The 14,168-nt window shown below is 43.9% G+C and overlaps 1 protein-coding gene across 2 annotated transcripts in view; it reads right to left on the bottom strand.

Annotated features, from left to right (window-relative positions):
- cpa6 (carboxypeptidase A6) overlaps window positions 1-13,846 on the bottom strand; it is a 44,221-nt gene extending 30,375 nt beyond the window's left edge. Inside the window, exon 1 of one of the 2 annotated variants that reach the window (XM_036934956.1) lies at window positions 13,097-13,846. In XM_036934956.1, coding sequence (XP_036790851.1) covers window positions 13,097-13,138 — 42 coding nt within the window. In that variant the 5' untranslated portion in view covers window positions 13,139-13,846. The remainder of the gene's footprint in view (window positions 1-13,096) is intronic. The other variant, XM_036934955.1, reaches the window with a different exon arrangement.
- Between the last annotated feature and the right edge of the window lie 322 nt (window positions 13,847-14,168).

Genomic DNA, 14,168 nt, shown 5'->3' with positions numbered 1-14,168 from the left:
TGCTGTGGAAGGAACATGCAATATATGTACATTTTATGTCACTCTTCCTTACCAAAACAAATTCAACTGTGTGTTCTGGGATATAGCGTATCATGGAGTTGGAATCAAGTGAACACTCTCACAACTTTGTATACGTGGATGAGGCTGGCTTCAACCTGACCAAATGCAGAAGGCGGGGTCGGAATATCATCGGTCACAGAGCTACTGTGGATTTGCCAGGCCAATGGGGAGGAAATATCACCATGTGTGCTGCTATTTCGGAGCATGGTGTCCTAACCCATATCCCCCTTATAGGGCCATACAACACCCAGCATCTACTCAACTTTTTAGAGACTCTCTACAGGGCTCTCATCCCTGATGATGAGAGGGGTCTGTTTAGAGAGGATTTGCCAAAGTATGTGGTCATTTGTGATAATGTGAGTTTCCATCGATCAAACATCATAAGGCAATGATTTGTGACCCACCCGAGGATGCTCATAGAATTCCTCCCACCTTATTCACCATTCCTTAACCCAATTGAGGAGTTATTTTCAGCATGGAGGGGGAAGGTGTACGATCGTCAGCCACACACACAGATGACCCTGCTGGCTGCAATGGATGCAGCATGTGAGGACATCACAGTAGACGCCTGCAGAGGATGGATAAGGCATTCCAAAAGATTATTTCCATGTTGCATTGGAAGGGAAGGTTTCCTGTGTTTCTTTCTAATTTAGTTTGTTTCCCTTTGTGCCCCTTGGGTTGTCCAGTCTCTTTCAATCAATAACCCACATACAGTAATATGTAAATAGTACTGTTGAAATTGATATATGCCATAGAAGTGCAGCCTTGTGCATTTTCAATACAGTAACTGTCATCCAAACTGTAGCCTAAGTTTACATCAGGTAATACTGTCAAAGTACACAGTTACATTGACAACATGCCTAAACATTTAGACGACCTTGTTCGTGAACAATGACTCAATGACTTATCATTCTGATGACACTGATATGATCATTGGCATGAATGTTTACTTTTGAGAGATGTACTAAGGATTTTTAGTGACTGACTAGCTTTAGAAACATATCTATTGTATATTGCAGTTTGTACAAATTGTTCTGAGAAATGCACTTATTATTTTGCACATGTTAGGGATGATGTGAAAAATGCACCAAAGCGACTGAGAAAAACTGTAAATAACTGAATAATTTTTTTTGTTATCAAACAAACAGTTAGCGGCCAGCAAGTAGGCTTAGTGTAGAGTTCAAGACATGGTTAATGGAATTATCATTTCAGAAATCATGCAAATCCACAATAGAAAGAAAAAAAAATGTAGATCAGGTGATAAGAGTCATAATGTTTGAACGGTTTGGGCTATAGACAAGCAGTTTGGGCTAGAGACAAGTGGTTTGGGCTACAGACAAGCGGTTTGGGATAGAGACAAGTGGTTTGGGCTACAGACAAGCAGTTTGGGCTAGAGACAAGTGGTTTGGGCTACAGACAAGCAGTTTGGGCTAGAGACAAGTGGTTTGGGCTACAAACAAGCAGTTTGGGCTAGAGACAAGTGGTTTGGGCTAGAGACAAGCAGTTTGGGCTAGAGACAATTTGTTTGGGCTACAGACAAGCGGTTTGGGCTAGAGACAAGTGGTTTGGGCTACAAACAAGCAGTTTGGGCTAGAGACAAGTGGTTTGGGCTAGAGACAAGCAGTTTGGGCTAGAGACAATTTGTTTGGGCTACAGACAAGCGGTTTGGGATAGAGACAAGTGGTTTGGGATAGAGACAAGTGGTTTGGGCTACAGACAAGCGGTTTGCTGAAGTTGGAGACTTTTATCTCCCTCATCGACTTCAAACATCTGCTATTTGAGCAGCTAACCGATCGCTGCAGCTGTACATAGTCTATCGGTAAATAGCCCACCCAATTTTACAGGACGCAGTTGCAAATGAGAACTTGTTCTCAACTAGCCTACCTGTTTAAATAAAGGTGAAAAAAAAATAAAAAAAATTGGGATAGAGACAAGTGGTTTGGGATAGAGACAAACGGTTTGGGATAGAGACAAGTGGTTTGGGATAGAGACAAGTGGTTTGGGCTACAGACAAGTGGTTTGGGCTAGAGACAAGTGGTTTGGGCTAGAGACAAGTGGTTTGGGCAAGAGACAAGTGGTTTGGGCTAGAGACAAGTGGTTTGGGCTACAGACAAGTGGTTTGGGCTAGAGACAAGTGGTTTGGGCTAGAGACAAGTGGTTTGGGCTAGAGACAAGTGGTTTGGGCTAGAGACAAGTGATTTGGGCTCGAGACTAGCAGTTTAGACTAGAGACAAGTGGTTTGGACTAGAGACTAGCAGTTTAGACTAGAGACAAGTGGTTTGGACTAGAGACTAGCAGTTTAGACTAGAGACAAGTGGTTTGGACTAGAGACTAGCAGTTTAGACTAGAGACAAGTGGTTTGGACTATAGACAATTGTAAAGGGGTGAAGCATGACGGTTTAGGGGCTGGGCTATGTAGTAGGCCCTGCTCACAGTTGGTACAGTGAAGCCTAATCAGACTTGCCCGTGTGCATCATGCTTCTCACAGGTGAGGTGCAAAGGGAAGTGAGCACTGGGGCTACCGGACTTTCCAGGTAAGAAAGGGTTTACAGAGCGGCAAATGAAGTCGGGTTTTATATATTTCAAATTGGCCTGCTATTGGTCAAATTTTTTATACTAATTTACCAATCACATCATGTTTTGTTTTGTATACCTATTTTGACTGGTCCCTGAACCCATAAAGACAATGTAAAAACCCTTCTTAACTTTCCCATCTGTTAGACCTAAAGTCTGAGGCAAAGAGCCTAAAGCCTATAAAACTATAGGTTTGAAAACTGTGGCTGAGAGCTGAAACACATACTTTTTTTTAACAAAGAAGAAGCACCTTCATCAACTTCCAATCCACTGTCCTCCAAGAGTTCCTGAATGTTCTGTTTACTCTCACAGGTGAGGTGAAATTATACAATGTAGTCTAGCCTATTGGCTTTGCACACATCGGACAATACAAATATATAAACTTTGCTCCCAACGGCACATATCATTTTTGCCATTCAGTGTAGCTTATTATCTGGGCGAATATTTCTTTAGGCGCAATGGTGCTAAATCTAAATTCCAGGTCACACAGCAAAATAGTTAGGAGGATGTACGACCAATAGGATCGCAATTTAGAGCCCTGACCCTGACTATGAAACACATTGGTGAAAATAACCTAAAAATCCATACCACATTATTAGATTCAGTAGCAAACAACGTCAATCATAGGACTGTTTGAAGCCCTAGCAATTCCTTTCAGGTGTAAACATGGGAAACAGATGAATGAAAAACACTTCATCTGATTCTGATGTTCCATTGGGGCTAGCAGTCAATTCTTATTCTCATCTGTCTAACACTGCATCTGAATCTCCTGTCTTCATAGGATATAAAGGCAATCCCTAGACACACTGAGAATGTATCTACACTAACAATACTGTCATAAAGACAACAACATCATTAGAAGGAAACCAGTCTGCTAGTCCCACATCTATCCCTTGTGTTTGACTAACTGAAACCATATCAACCACCTAAGCTTTCATGGATTGGCTTTCATATTTCTCCACACAGTACATCAAGTCAGCGACCAGATTCATACTGTACTGTAAAGCTTTGCATAGGAATCCATTTCCCGTCCGGTTTAAATTACATTTGAAATGAAACTATTAACTGTATGGATGTATGAGTGTGGTATTTCAACTAAACGGAAACAACTGTTCCCTATAAACTCTTAATGAAGGCGTGTCACAAATGGGACTTGGCATAGTTCAGCACCTGTCACAGACAGCTCTCGTTAGGCTATATCCAAGCTCTTGGAATCAATGTTTACATTCCTGTGGGAACTCATAATATGAACTTTGTAACCGTATAGCTTCCGTCCCTCTCCTCGCCCCTACCTGGACTCGAACCAGGGACCCTCTGAACACATAGACAACAGCCACCCTCGAAGCATCGTTAACCATCGCGCCACAAAAGCCATTGCCCTTGCAGAGCAAGAGGAAAAACTACTTCAAGGTCTCAGAGCTAATGAAGTCACCGATTGAAGTGCTATTAGCACGCACCACTGCTAACTAGCTAGCCATTTCACATCGTTACACTCACTCCCTATAGCTCTCTCTCTATATATTTATCTTCCTCACTCCTTATAGCTCTCTCTCTCTATATATATATTTCTCTTCCTCACTCCCTATAGCTCTCTCTCTCTCTATTTCTCTTCCTCACTCCCTATAGCTCTCACTCTCTCTATTTCTCTTCCTCACTCCCTATAGCGCTCTCTCTCCACCTTTCTATTTCTCTTCCTCACTCCCTATAGCTCTCTCTCTCTCTCTCTCTCTATTTATCTTCCTCACTCCCTACAGCGCTCTCTCTCTCTCTATTTCTCTTCCTCACTCCCTATAGCTCTCTCTCTCTCTCTCTATTTCTCTTCCTTACTCCCTACAGCGCTCTCTCTCCACCTTTCTATTTCTCTTCCTCACTCCCTATAGCTCTCTCTCTCTCTATTTCTCTTCCTCACTCCCTACAGCGCTCTCTCTCTCTATCTATTTCTCTTCCTCACTCCCTATAGTTCTCTCTCTCTCTCTATTTCTCTTCCTCACTCCGTGCGCTCTCTCTCTCTATTTCTCTTCCTCGCTCCCTATAGCTCTCTCTCTCTCTCTCTCCTCACTCCCTTTAGCTCTCTCTCTCTCCCTCTTGCTCTTTTTTTCTCTTCCTCACTCCCTATAGCTCTCTCTCTCTCCCTCTCGCTCTCTATTTCTCTTCCTCACTCCCTATAGCTCTCTCTCTCTATATTTCTCTTCCTCACTCCCTATAGCTCTCTCTCTCTCTCTCTCTCTCTCGCTCTCTCTCTCTGTCTCTCTCTCTCTCTCCCTCTCGCTCCCTCTCTCTCTCTCTCTCTCTCCTCACTCCCTATAGCTCTCTCTCTCTCCCTTTCGCTCTTTTTTTCTCTTCCTCACTCCCTATAGCTCTCTCTCTCTCTCTCTTTTTCTCTTCCTCACTCCCTATAGCTCTCTCTCTCTCTCTCTTTTTCTCTTCCTCACTCCCTATAGCTCTCTCTCTCTCCCTTTCGCTCTTTTTTTCTCTTCCTCACTCCCTATAGCTCTCTCTCTCTCTCTCTATTTCTCTTCCTCACTCCCTATAGCTCTCTCTCTCTCCCCCTCTCTTTTTCTCTTCCTCACTCCCTATAGCTCTCTCTCTCTCCCTTTCGCTCTTTTTTTCTCTTCCTCACTCCCTATAGCTCTCTCTCTCTCTCTCTTTTTCTCTTCCTCACTCCCTATAGCTCTCTCTCTCTCTCCTCACTCCCTATAGCTCTCTCTCTCTCCCTTTCGCTCTTTTTTTCTCTTCCTCACTCCCTATAGCTCTCTCCCCCTCTCTTTTTCTCTTCCTCACTCCCTATAGCTCTCTCTCTCTCCCCCTCTCTTTTTCTCTTCCTCACTCCCTATAGCTCTCTCTCTCTATTTCTCTTCCTCACTCCCTATAGCTCTCTCTCTCTCTCTATTTCTCTTCCTCACTCCCTATAGCTCTCTCTCTCTCCCTCTCGCTCTCTTTTTCTCTTCCTCACTCCCTATAGCGCTCTCTCCCCCTCTCTTTTTCTCTTCCTCACTCCCTATAGCTCTCTCTCTCTATTTCTCTTCCTCACTCCCTATAGCTCTCTCTCTCCCTCTCTCTCTCTCTTTTTCTCTTCCTCACTCCCTATAGCTCTCTCTCTCTCTCTATTTCTCTTCCTCACTCCCTATAGCTCTCTCTTTCTCTCTCTCTCTCTATTTATCTTCCTCACTCCCTATAGCTCTCTCCCTCCCTCTCGCTCTCTCTCTCTCTCTCTTTTTATCTACCTCACTCCCTATAGCACTCTCTCTCTCTCTCTCTTTCTCTTCCTCACTCCCTATAGCGCTCTCTCTCCACCTTTCTATTTCTCTTCTTCACTCCCTATAGCTCTCTCTCTCGCTCTCTCTCTCTCTTTTTATCTACCTCACTCCCTATAGCACTCTCTCTCTCTCTCTCTTTCTCTTCCTCACTCCCTATAGTGCTCTCTCTCCACCTTTCTATTTCTCTTCTTCACTCCCTATAGCTCTCTCTCTCTATTTCTCTTCCCCACTCCCTATAGCACTCTCTCTCTCCCTCTGTCTATTTATGCCTTTCTCTATCATGTTTCCATTTTCCACCAGGTCTTTCACACTGTGACACATTGTGTTGTGGCCCCCTTAAACAAAGGTGGCCCAGGGCCGCTTATAGGGATGAGGGAGAGAAGGAACAAAGGGGCATTACACCCCACTCCAGCGGCCACAAGAAATGCCACCAACAGCCCTTCCCCAATGCTACACGCAGCCTCATTGCCTACAGGTTAGAGCATGACTTAGAGACCCTTCATCTAGGGCAAAATCCCTTTCCACCCCAAACTTGAAAACTGTGTAGCTCATGCAATGTCCAATACACCATTTCATTTCTATGTTTCTATGCCCATACATGCTGGTTCTGAAACAACAGATAGTGGCTTTCTCTTTTGTTTCCCTATGATACATTATCAATGGCATTTTAAATAATAACGACTTCTTAGTCAGATTTGAGCGACAATGACATCATATGACAAAGTGCACCCTATAGAATTCAAAACAATCCACCAAGGCTGCAGTCTAGTTCTACTCCTGAAAGGTGTTTTATCGTCACCCAAATTGACCCATCTTTTCCTTGTCATAGCGATCCCCATGGATCATAGACTCTCTGTCAAAACGCTGGCACTGCCTTCTCAGTGTGTCTCAGTGTGTCTTTAAAGCCTGCTGTGCACTGGTAGCATTTCTTTCTAGGCTAAAGCTGTCTTTTAAGCTGTCAATCTGACATTTCACTCAGCTCTCTCTATGGCAGTAACCTTTTAACTGAGCCCTTGGCACTAAGACAGAAGGCACTTCTCTGTAGTCCTTTTGGATACCGAGAGAAATTCTATTATCGCTCCACTCTGTACTGTAGGTCCACCTTCAATATACCCAACTCTGTGTGCCCCATTGTTGAGGGAATAGGGGCACATAGTCCTTCTGTATCACAATATCAAGATCTGACAAGTGTACTGTATTCAGGGTTTCCCCTTTATGTATTTAGCCGCAGCACACAAATTGTGGCTGCCACTACAAAAAAACTAAAATATATATTAATAATACTAATATTTTGTTTCGGGATGGTAAAATGTGTTCAGTGTAAACTTACATAAAAAGAACATGAGCTGGCGCACACCCAGAGTAATAGTTTGTGTGGAGGTGCTGACTAACGGACAATAAACTATAAAATATCAAAATAAAGAAAGTTGCACACTCCATGTGTAATCTCCCAGCAATTTAATGGGTATTTACCAACGTTTTGGCATCACTGTGCCTTCCTCAGGGTCACTGTGCCTTCCTCAGGGTCACTGTGCCTTCCTCAGGGTCACTGTGCCTTCCTCAGGGTCACTGTGCCTTCCTCAGGGTCACTGTGCCTTCCTCAGGGTCACTGTGCCTTCCTCAGGGTCACTGTGCCTTCCTCAGGGTCACTGTGCCTTCCCCAGGGTCACTGTGCCTTCCTCAGGGTCACTGTGCCTTCCTCATGGTCACTGTGCCTTCCTCAGGGTCACTGTGCCTTCCTCATGGTCACTGTGCCTTCCTCAGGGTCACTGTGCCTTCCTCAGGGTCACTGTGCCTTCCTCATGGTCACTGTGCCTTCCTCAGGGTCACTGTGCCTTCCTCAGGGTCACTGTGCCTTCCTCAGGGTCACTGTGCCTTCCTCATGGTCACTGTGCCTTCCTCAGGGTCACTGTGCCTTCCTCAGGGTCACTGTGCCTTCCTCAGGGTCACTGTGCCTTCCTCATAGTCACTGTGCCTTCCTCAGGGTCACTGTGCCTTCCTCAGGGTCACTGTGCCTTCCTCAGGGTCACTGTGCCTTCCTCAGGGTCACTGTGCCTTCCTCATAGTCACTGTGCCTTCCTCAGGGTCACTGTGCCTTCCTCAGGGTCACTGTGCCTTCCTCAGGGTCACTGTGCCTTCCTCATAGTCACTGTGCCTTCCTCAGGGTCACTGTGCCTTCCTCAGGGTCACTGTGCCTTCCTCAGGGTCACTGTGCCTTCCTCATGGTCACTGTGCCTTCCTCAGGGTCACTGTGCCTTCCTCAGGGTCACTGTGCCTTCCTCAGGGTCACTGTGCCTTCCTCAGGGTCACTGTGCCTTCCTCAGGGTCACTGTGCCTTCCTCAGGGTCACTGTGCCTTCCTCAGTGTCACTGTGCCTTCCTCAGGGTCACTGTGCCTTCCTCAGTGTCACTGTGCCTTCCTCAGGGTCACTGTGCCTTCCTCAGTGTCACTGTGCCTTCCTCAGGGTCACTGTGCCTTCCTCATGGTCACTGTGCCTTCCTCAGGGTCACTGTGCCTTCCTCATGGTCACTGTGCCTTCCTCATGGTCACTGTGCCTTCCTCAGGGTCACTGTGCCTTCCTCAGTGTCACTGTGCCTTCCTCAGGGTCACTGTGCCTTCCTCAGGGTCACTGTGCCTTCCTCAGTGTCACTGTGCCTTCCTCAGGGTCACTGTGCCTTCCTCAGGGTCACTGTGCCTTCCTCAGTGTCACTGTGCCTTCCTCAGGGTCACTGTGCCTTCCCTCAGGGTCACTGTGCCTTCCTCAGTGTCACTGTGCCTTCCTCAGTGTCACTGTGCCTTCCTCATGGTCACTGTGCCTTCCTCAGGGTCACTGTGCCTTCCTCAGTGTCACTGTGCCTTCCTCAGGGTCACTGTGCCTTCCTCAGGGTCACTGTGCCTTCCTCAGGGTCACTGTGCCTTCCTCAGGGTAATGTCATGATTTTGATAGTTTTCAGTGTAAACTTAAACAACTAAAACCAGATATAAAGTACGTAGAAAGAAAATGTCATGGTATGGGGCCTCGATGGATTTTGTTATAATGTTTGAGTCACTCAGATTGCATAAGAACACGGCATAAGTGTCACGGATCCCTCCGTAACAGTCATTACGCACACCTGGTGTCACGATCGTTTAATGATGGATCGGACCAAGGCGCAGCGTGCATAGAGTTCCACATCTTTAATAAAGAAACTCACCAACAAAAACAATAAACAGCAAACGAGACGTAACGACCGGAGTGCTCACAGGCACTACACGAAAACAAGATCCCACAAACTAAGGTGGGAAAAAAGGCTGCCTAAGTATGATCCCCAATCAGAGACAACGATAGACACCTGCCTCTGATTGGGAACCATACCCGGCCAACAAAGAAATAGAAAAACTAGAATGCCCACCCAAATCACACCCCGACCTAACCAAATAGAGAAATAAAAAGGCTCTCTAAGGTCAGGGCGTGACACCTGGTCCCTATTCCCATTGATTAGTTACTGTATAAGTGTGCCCTTTGTTCACCATTGTCCTGTCGATTAAAGTTCTATGTCCATTGGTCATGTGCTATGTTGTTTTGGCTTTCTGGTCACGTATATCATGCAGATGATTAGGGGTCTCGTCCCGTGTGATAATCATTGTGTGATTGTGTATTTATTCGAGGCACTCCTCGCTCTTTTGTTTAGGTTTCAACTAGAGGTCGACCGAATATGATTTTTTCAACACCGATACCGATTATTGGAGGACCAAACAAAAGCCGATACCGATTAACCGGACGATTTTTACATTTCTTTGTAATAATGACAATTACAACAGTACTGAAGGAACACTTATTTTAACTTAATATAACACATCAATTAAATCAATTTAGTCTCAAATAAATAATGAAACATGTTCAATTTGGTTTAAATAATGCAAAAACAAAGTGTTGGAGAAGAAAGTAAAAGTGCAATATGTGCCATGTAATAAAGCTAACGTTTTAAGTTCCTTACTCAGAACATATGAAAGCTGGTGGTTCCTTTTAACACTAGTCTTCAATATTCCCAGGTAAGAAGTTTTAGGTTGTAGTTATTTTAGGACTATTTCTCTCTATACAATTTGTATGTCATATACCTTTGACTATTGGATGTTCTAATAGGTATTTTAGTATTGCCAGCATAATCTCGGGAGTTGATAGGCTTGAAGTCATAAACAGCGCAATGCTTGAAGCACAGCGAAGAGCTGCTGGCAAATGCAAGAAAGTGCTGTTTGAATGAATGCTTACGAGCCTGCTGCTGCCTACCACCGCTCAGTCAGACTGCTCTATCAAATCATAGACTTAATTATAATATAATAACACACAGAAATACGAGCCTTAGGTCATTAATATGGTCAAATCCGGAAACAATAATTTCCAAAACAAAATGTTTATTCTTTCAGTGAAATATGGAACCATTCATATTTTATCTAACGGGTGGCATCCCTAAGTCTAAATATTGCTGTTACATAGCACAACCTTCAATGTTATGTCATAATTATGTACAATTCTGGCAAATTAATTACGGTCTTTGTTAGGAAGAAATGGTCACAGTTCACAGTTCGCAACGAGCCAGGCGGCCCAAACTGCTGCATATACCCTGACTCTGCTTGCACAGAATGCAAGAGAAGGGACACAATTTCCCTAGTTAAAAGAAATTCATGTTAGCAGGCAATATTAATTAAATATGCAGGTTTAAAAATATATACTTGTGTATTGATTTTAAGAAAGGCATTGATGTTTATGGTTAGGTACACATTGGTGCAACGACAGTGCTTTTTTCGCGAATGCGCTTATTAAATCACCTGTTTGGTGAAGTAGGCTGTGATTCAATGATAAATTAACAGGCACCGCATTGATTGTATGCAACGCAGGACAAGCTAGTTAAACTAGTAATATCATCAACCATGTGTAGTTAACTAGTGATTATGTTAAGATTGATTGTTTTTTACAAGATAAGTTTAATGCTAGCTAGCAACTTACCTTGGCTCCTTGCTGCACTCGCATAACAGGTAGTCAGCCTGCCATGCAGTCTCCTCGTGGAGTGCAATGTAATCGGCCATAATCGGTGTCCAAAAATGCTGAGTACTGTCATGGATCCCTCCGGAACTGTCATTACGCACACCTGGTCCCTATTCCCATTGATTAGTAATTGTATGAGTGTGGCCTTTGTTCACCATTGTCCTGTTGATTATTGTTGCTATGTCCATTGGTCGTGTGAGAACCTGTGCTATGTTGTTTTGGCTTTCGTGCCACTTATATGGTGCAGATGATTACGGGTCTCATCCCATGTGATAATCAATGTGCGATTGCGTATTTATTGGAGGTACTCTTCGCTATTTTGTTTGGGTTTCAACCCTGTGTTTTGTTACGTGTTTGTTTGGTCTTCGTCCCCATGCCTTTACAAGGCACGCTGTCATTTGGAAAATAAAACCCCTATTACACATTCCTGTGCCTGTCTCCCGATCTATTTATAGCATCATGACATTAAGCCATGGTAAAGGTTGTAGAATTGCAGGAAATTAGCTTTAAAACAGAAATATTTCTCTCAGCCCCCATGAAAAAAAAATGTGCATTGCAGGAAACTAGCTTTAAAACTGTAAAATGTTCTCTCCGCTGCATAGCAAAACGGGTAGAATTGGCCACGCTCACTACCCCCCCATGCTAACTTTACCACCTCTGCTGAAAAAAATCCTAGGGGAAACACTGGTATTAGACCATGCTCAACCAACAGGAGACATGATAATTACCGAAAGCAAACTCATATAATCACAAAGATTTAACAACAATAGTGACCATTTAGTCCTTAAGACTAAAGGCTCATTGTGCAATCCTTCAACAGATTAAAACTAAGTGGGACAACACCCACTATCATACAGTATAAGGAATTCTGAACAGAACGGCACAGAGTTCCCTACAGTGTCAGCGTCGGGAGTCTTGTTTCCTTGCCCTGGTTTTCCTACCTTGATAAAGTGGGATGGTCTGTGCTGAGCAGCTAGGGTTTGGGTGGGTTACCGGGGCTTTTGGAACAAGTCCTGGATGCAGGGGAACGAGGGGGGTGGGGCTATGGAAGGACAGATGGGATCCTGCTGTGCCTCCCAAAACTACCCCAAAGCTCCCTGAAATTATGCCTAGAGGAGAGCAATTACTTGCTCAGGAATACCCTCCAAAATTGCCCAAAGTGTACTCTAAACTATCCCTCAGTTCCCCAATGTGCTTCAGGCGCCCAAAATGTTCCCACTGTGCCCCCTCGATGTGCCCCATGCACCTTGACGGAACTCTGTGAATTCCAGAACTTCAACACAGCCAGGTTCTCTTCTGAGGTTCTCTGTCCCAAAAGAGGCTGTCTCCCAATGTTCCATTTTCCCTGATCTGTCTGGTATCAACTGCAGTTGCTGCATCTCTAACTAGCCAGCACTTATCATAAGAGCTGTGGGGCCAAAACGTGACAACTGTAGGCTTATCTTACATCCATCATAACATCTTGGTGTTCCATATGTCTCGAATACACAAAGTAGAAAACACGTGTCTCCAGCAAGGATTATTTACTATCCATACGAGAGAAAAACGTGCACTCACACATACAAAGTTGCTTTGGAAAATCCATCTCTTTTCAACAGGAGATGAGGGGAAGTAAACCCCATGCTTCATCTGAGGATAGAATTACTTTCAGTAGACCAACTTAAATCAGCAAAGTAGAAACAATAACAAAGCGTCCCCGCCTCTGTTTCGGTAAAAAGCTGAGGGATAGGGCTAGAGAAATGTAGGCCTAACCACTCTCAAATTCGTAGAATGAGCTATGGATGCAAAGGCTACCATCCATGATATCACATGCATTGTTTTCACTATGTTTTTAGTGGTTGTTGACATTTACTTTATTTACCAACATTGGAGTAAAACAAGCTTATATTTTGAGTTCTGATGGGATATGACAGTTTAACTAAGTTCATGACTCATTGATAGCCTATGTTATAATCTTCCAGAATCAATGGGTAGGCTATATTTCATGAATGAATGAATCCAAAAATGGATGTAGCAACTGCTGATTGCCCCTTTAAAATACAGATAATTCCTTTTATGTTTTACCCTTCTTTGTTTTACCTCATAGGTGTTCAACTTCAAGTTTTCAACACGAATGAGAGCTCAGGATTCAACTTTATCTTCCAGTCACAAAGCTCAGAAATGAATGAGAATCCTCACTTACCCTGCATAGCGGTTGTTGTAGAGGTACGCACCAACGGGACATAGCACGTTACTGAGGATAATCACACAGCCCAGTAAAACTAAGGTTTGAACTGCGCATCTAAAGTTAACTGCCATCCCGAGCAAATATTAATAATGACAGAGGATAGCCCCACTTTTCGCCCTCCAATTTGATTTCTCTGCAGACTGTAGATCAACTTCGTATAAGAATATAAACGAGGATAAAAATTAGTACGGGGCCCCAGTCAACAGGTTTGATTATGAAGCCTCATGTGTCGTTGGTGCGTTCAGCGCGTTGTTCCGTTGACGCTCCTCTGACAATTGCACAAAAGGGCTGCGAAGGTGCGAAAGTCGGTCAACTGGCACCGGGGAGTCATTTAGCCACCTCGGTGAAGCCCTGGTGTGAATTGAAGGATATCCCGTTCTTTTTAAAATGTGCAGAATCTGTCACGTGACCCGGTGTGTGTCAAGGAGGTCGGTAAATGGATCCCTATCCCGTTTGGATACGAATAGTGCTATGCTATACACTGAACCCTCCCTAACCTTAACCGTAACACCTAGCTTAACCCTAACATTAACCCTTACTACCTAACCCTAACATTAACCGATACCTTAACCATTTGAAATGTCAACTTCAATGGGGTAGAGACTTCCCGATTATCCCAAATAGCAGAGTGTTACCGAAGCGAGTTATTTAAATCGATAGCATCGTTTAGTTACACTGTGAACAGGACCATATGCCTCTTGCAAAATAGGCTTTGCCTGACGGTGCTCTATCGGAGAAGAAACGTCAGTTTGGCCAGAGCAGTGTGGATGGGCAGACAGGCTATATAGCCTGCCTGACAAAGAACAAACTCTAACAACAAAATAACTATTGGGGTCTTTAAATACATTTTGGAGAACAGATATTAATCCATTTATAAAATAAACAAAAATGTAAGTATTAAATTACCTGGTATGATGGTGCATTGATATAATAATAGCCATTATTTTTTGCATTTATGCACAAAGTCGACCTTTAAATTAACTTTCCACTGTTTCCATATGTCTATGAAATATGATCTATAATTATG

The sequence above is a fragment of the Oncorhynchus mykiss genome, chromosome 11 (genome assembly GCF_013265735.2).
Source record: "Oncorhynchus mykiss isolate Arlee chromosome 11, USDA_OmykA_1.1, whole genome shotgun sequence".
Taxonomy (NCBI): Eukaryota; Metazoa; Chordata; class Actinopteri; order Salmoniformes; family Salmonidae; genus Oncorhynchus; species Oncorhynchus mykiss.
Note: the sequence above shows the minus strand (reverse complement) of the source record. Positions and strands in the feature narration are given on the sequence as shown.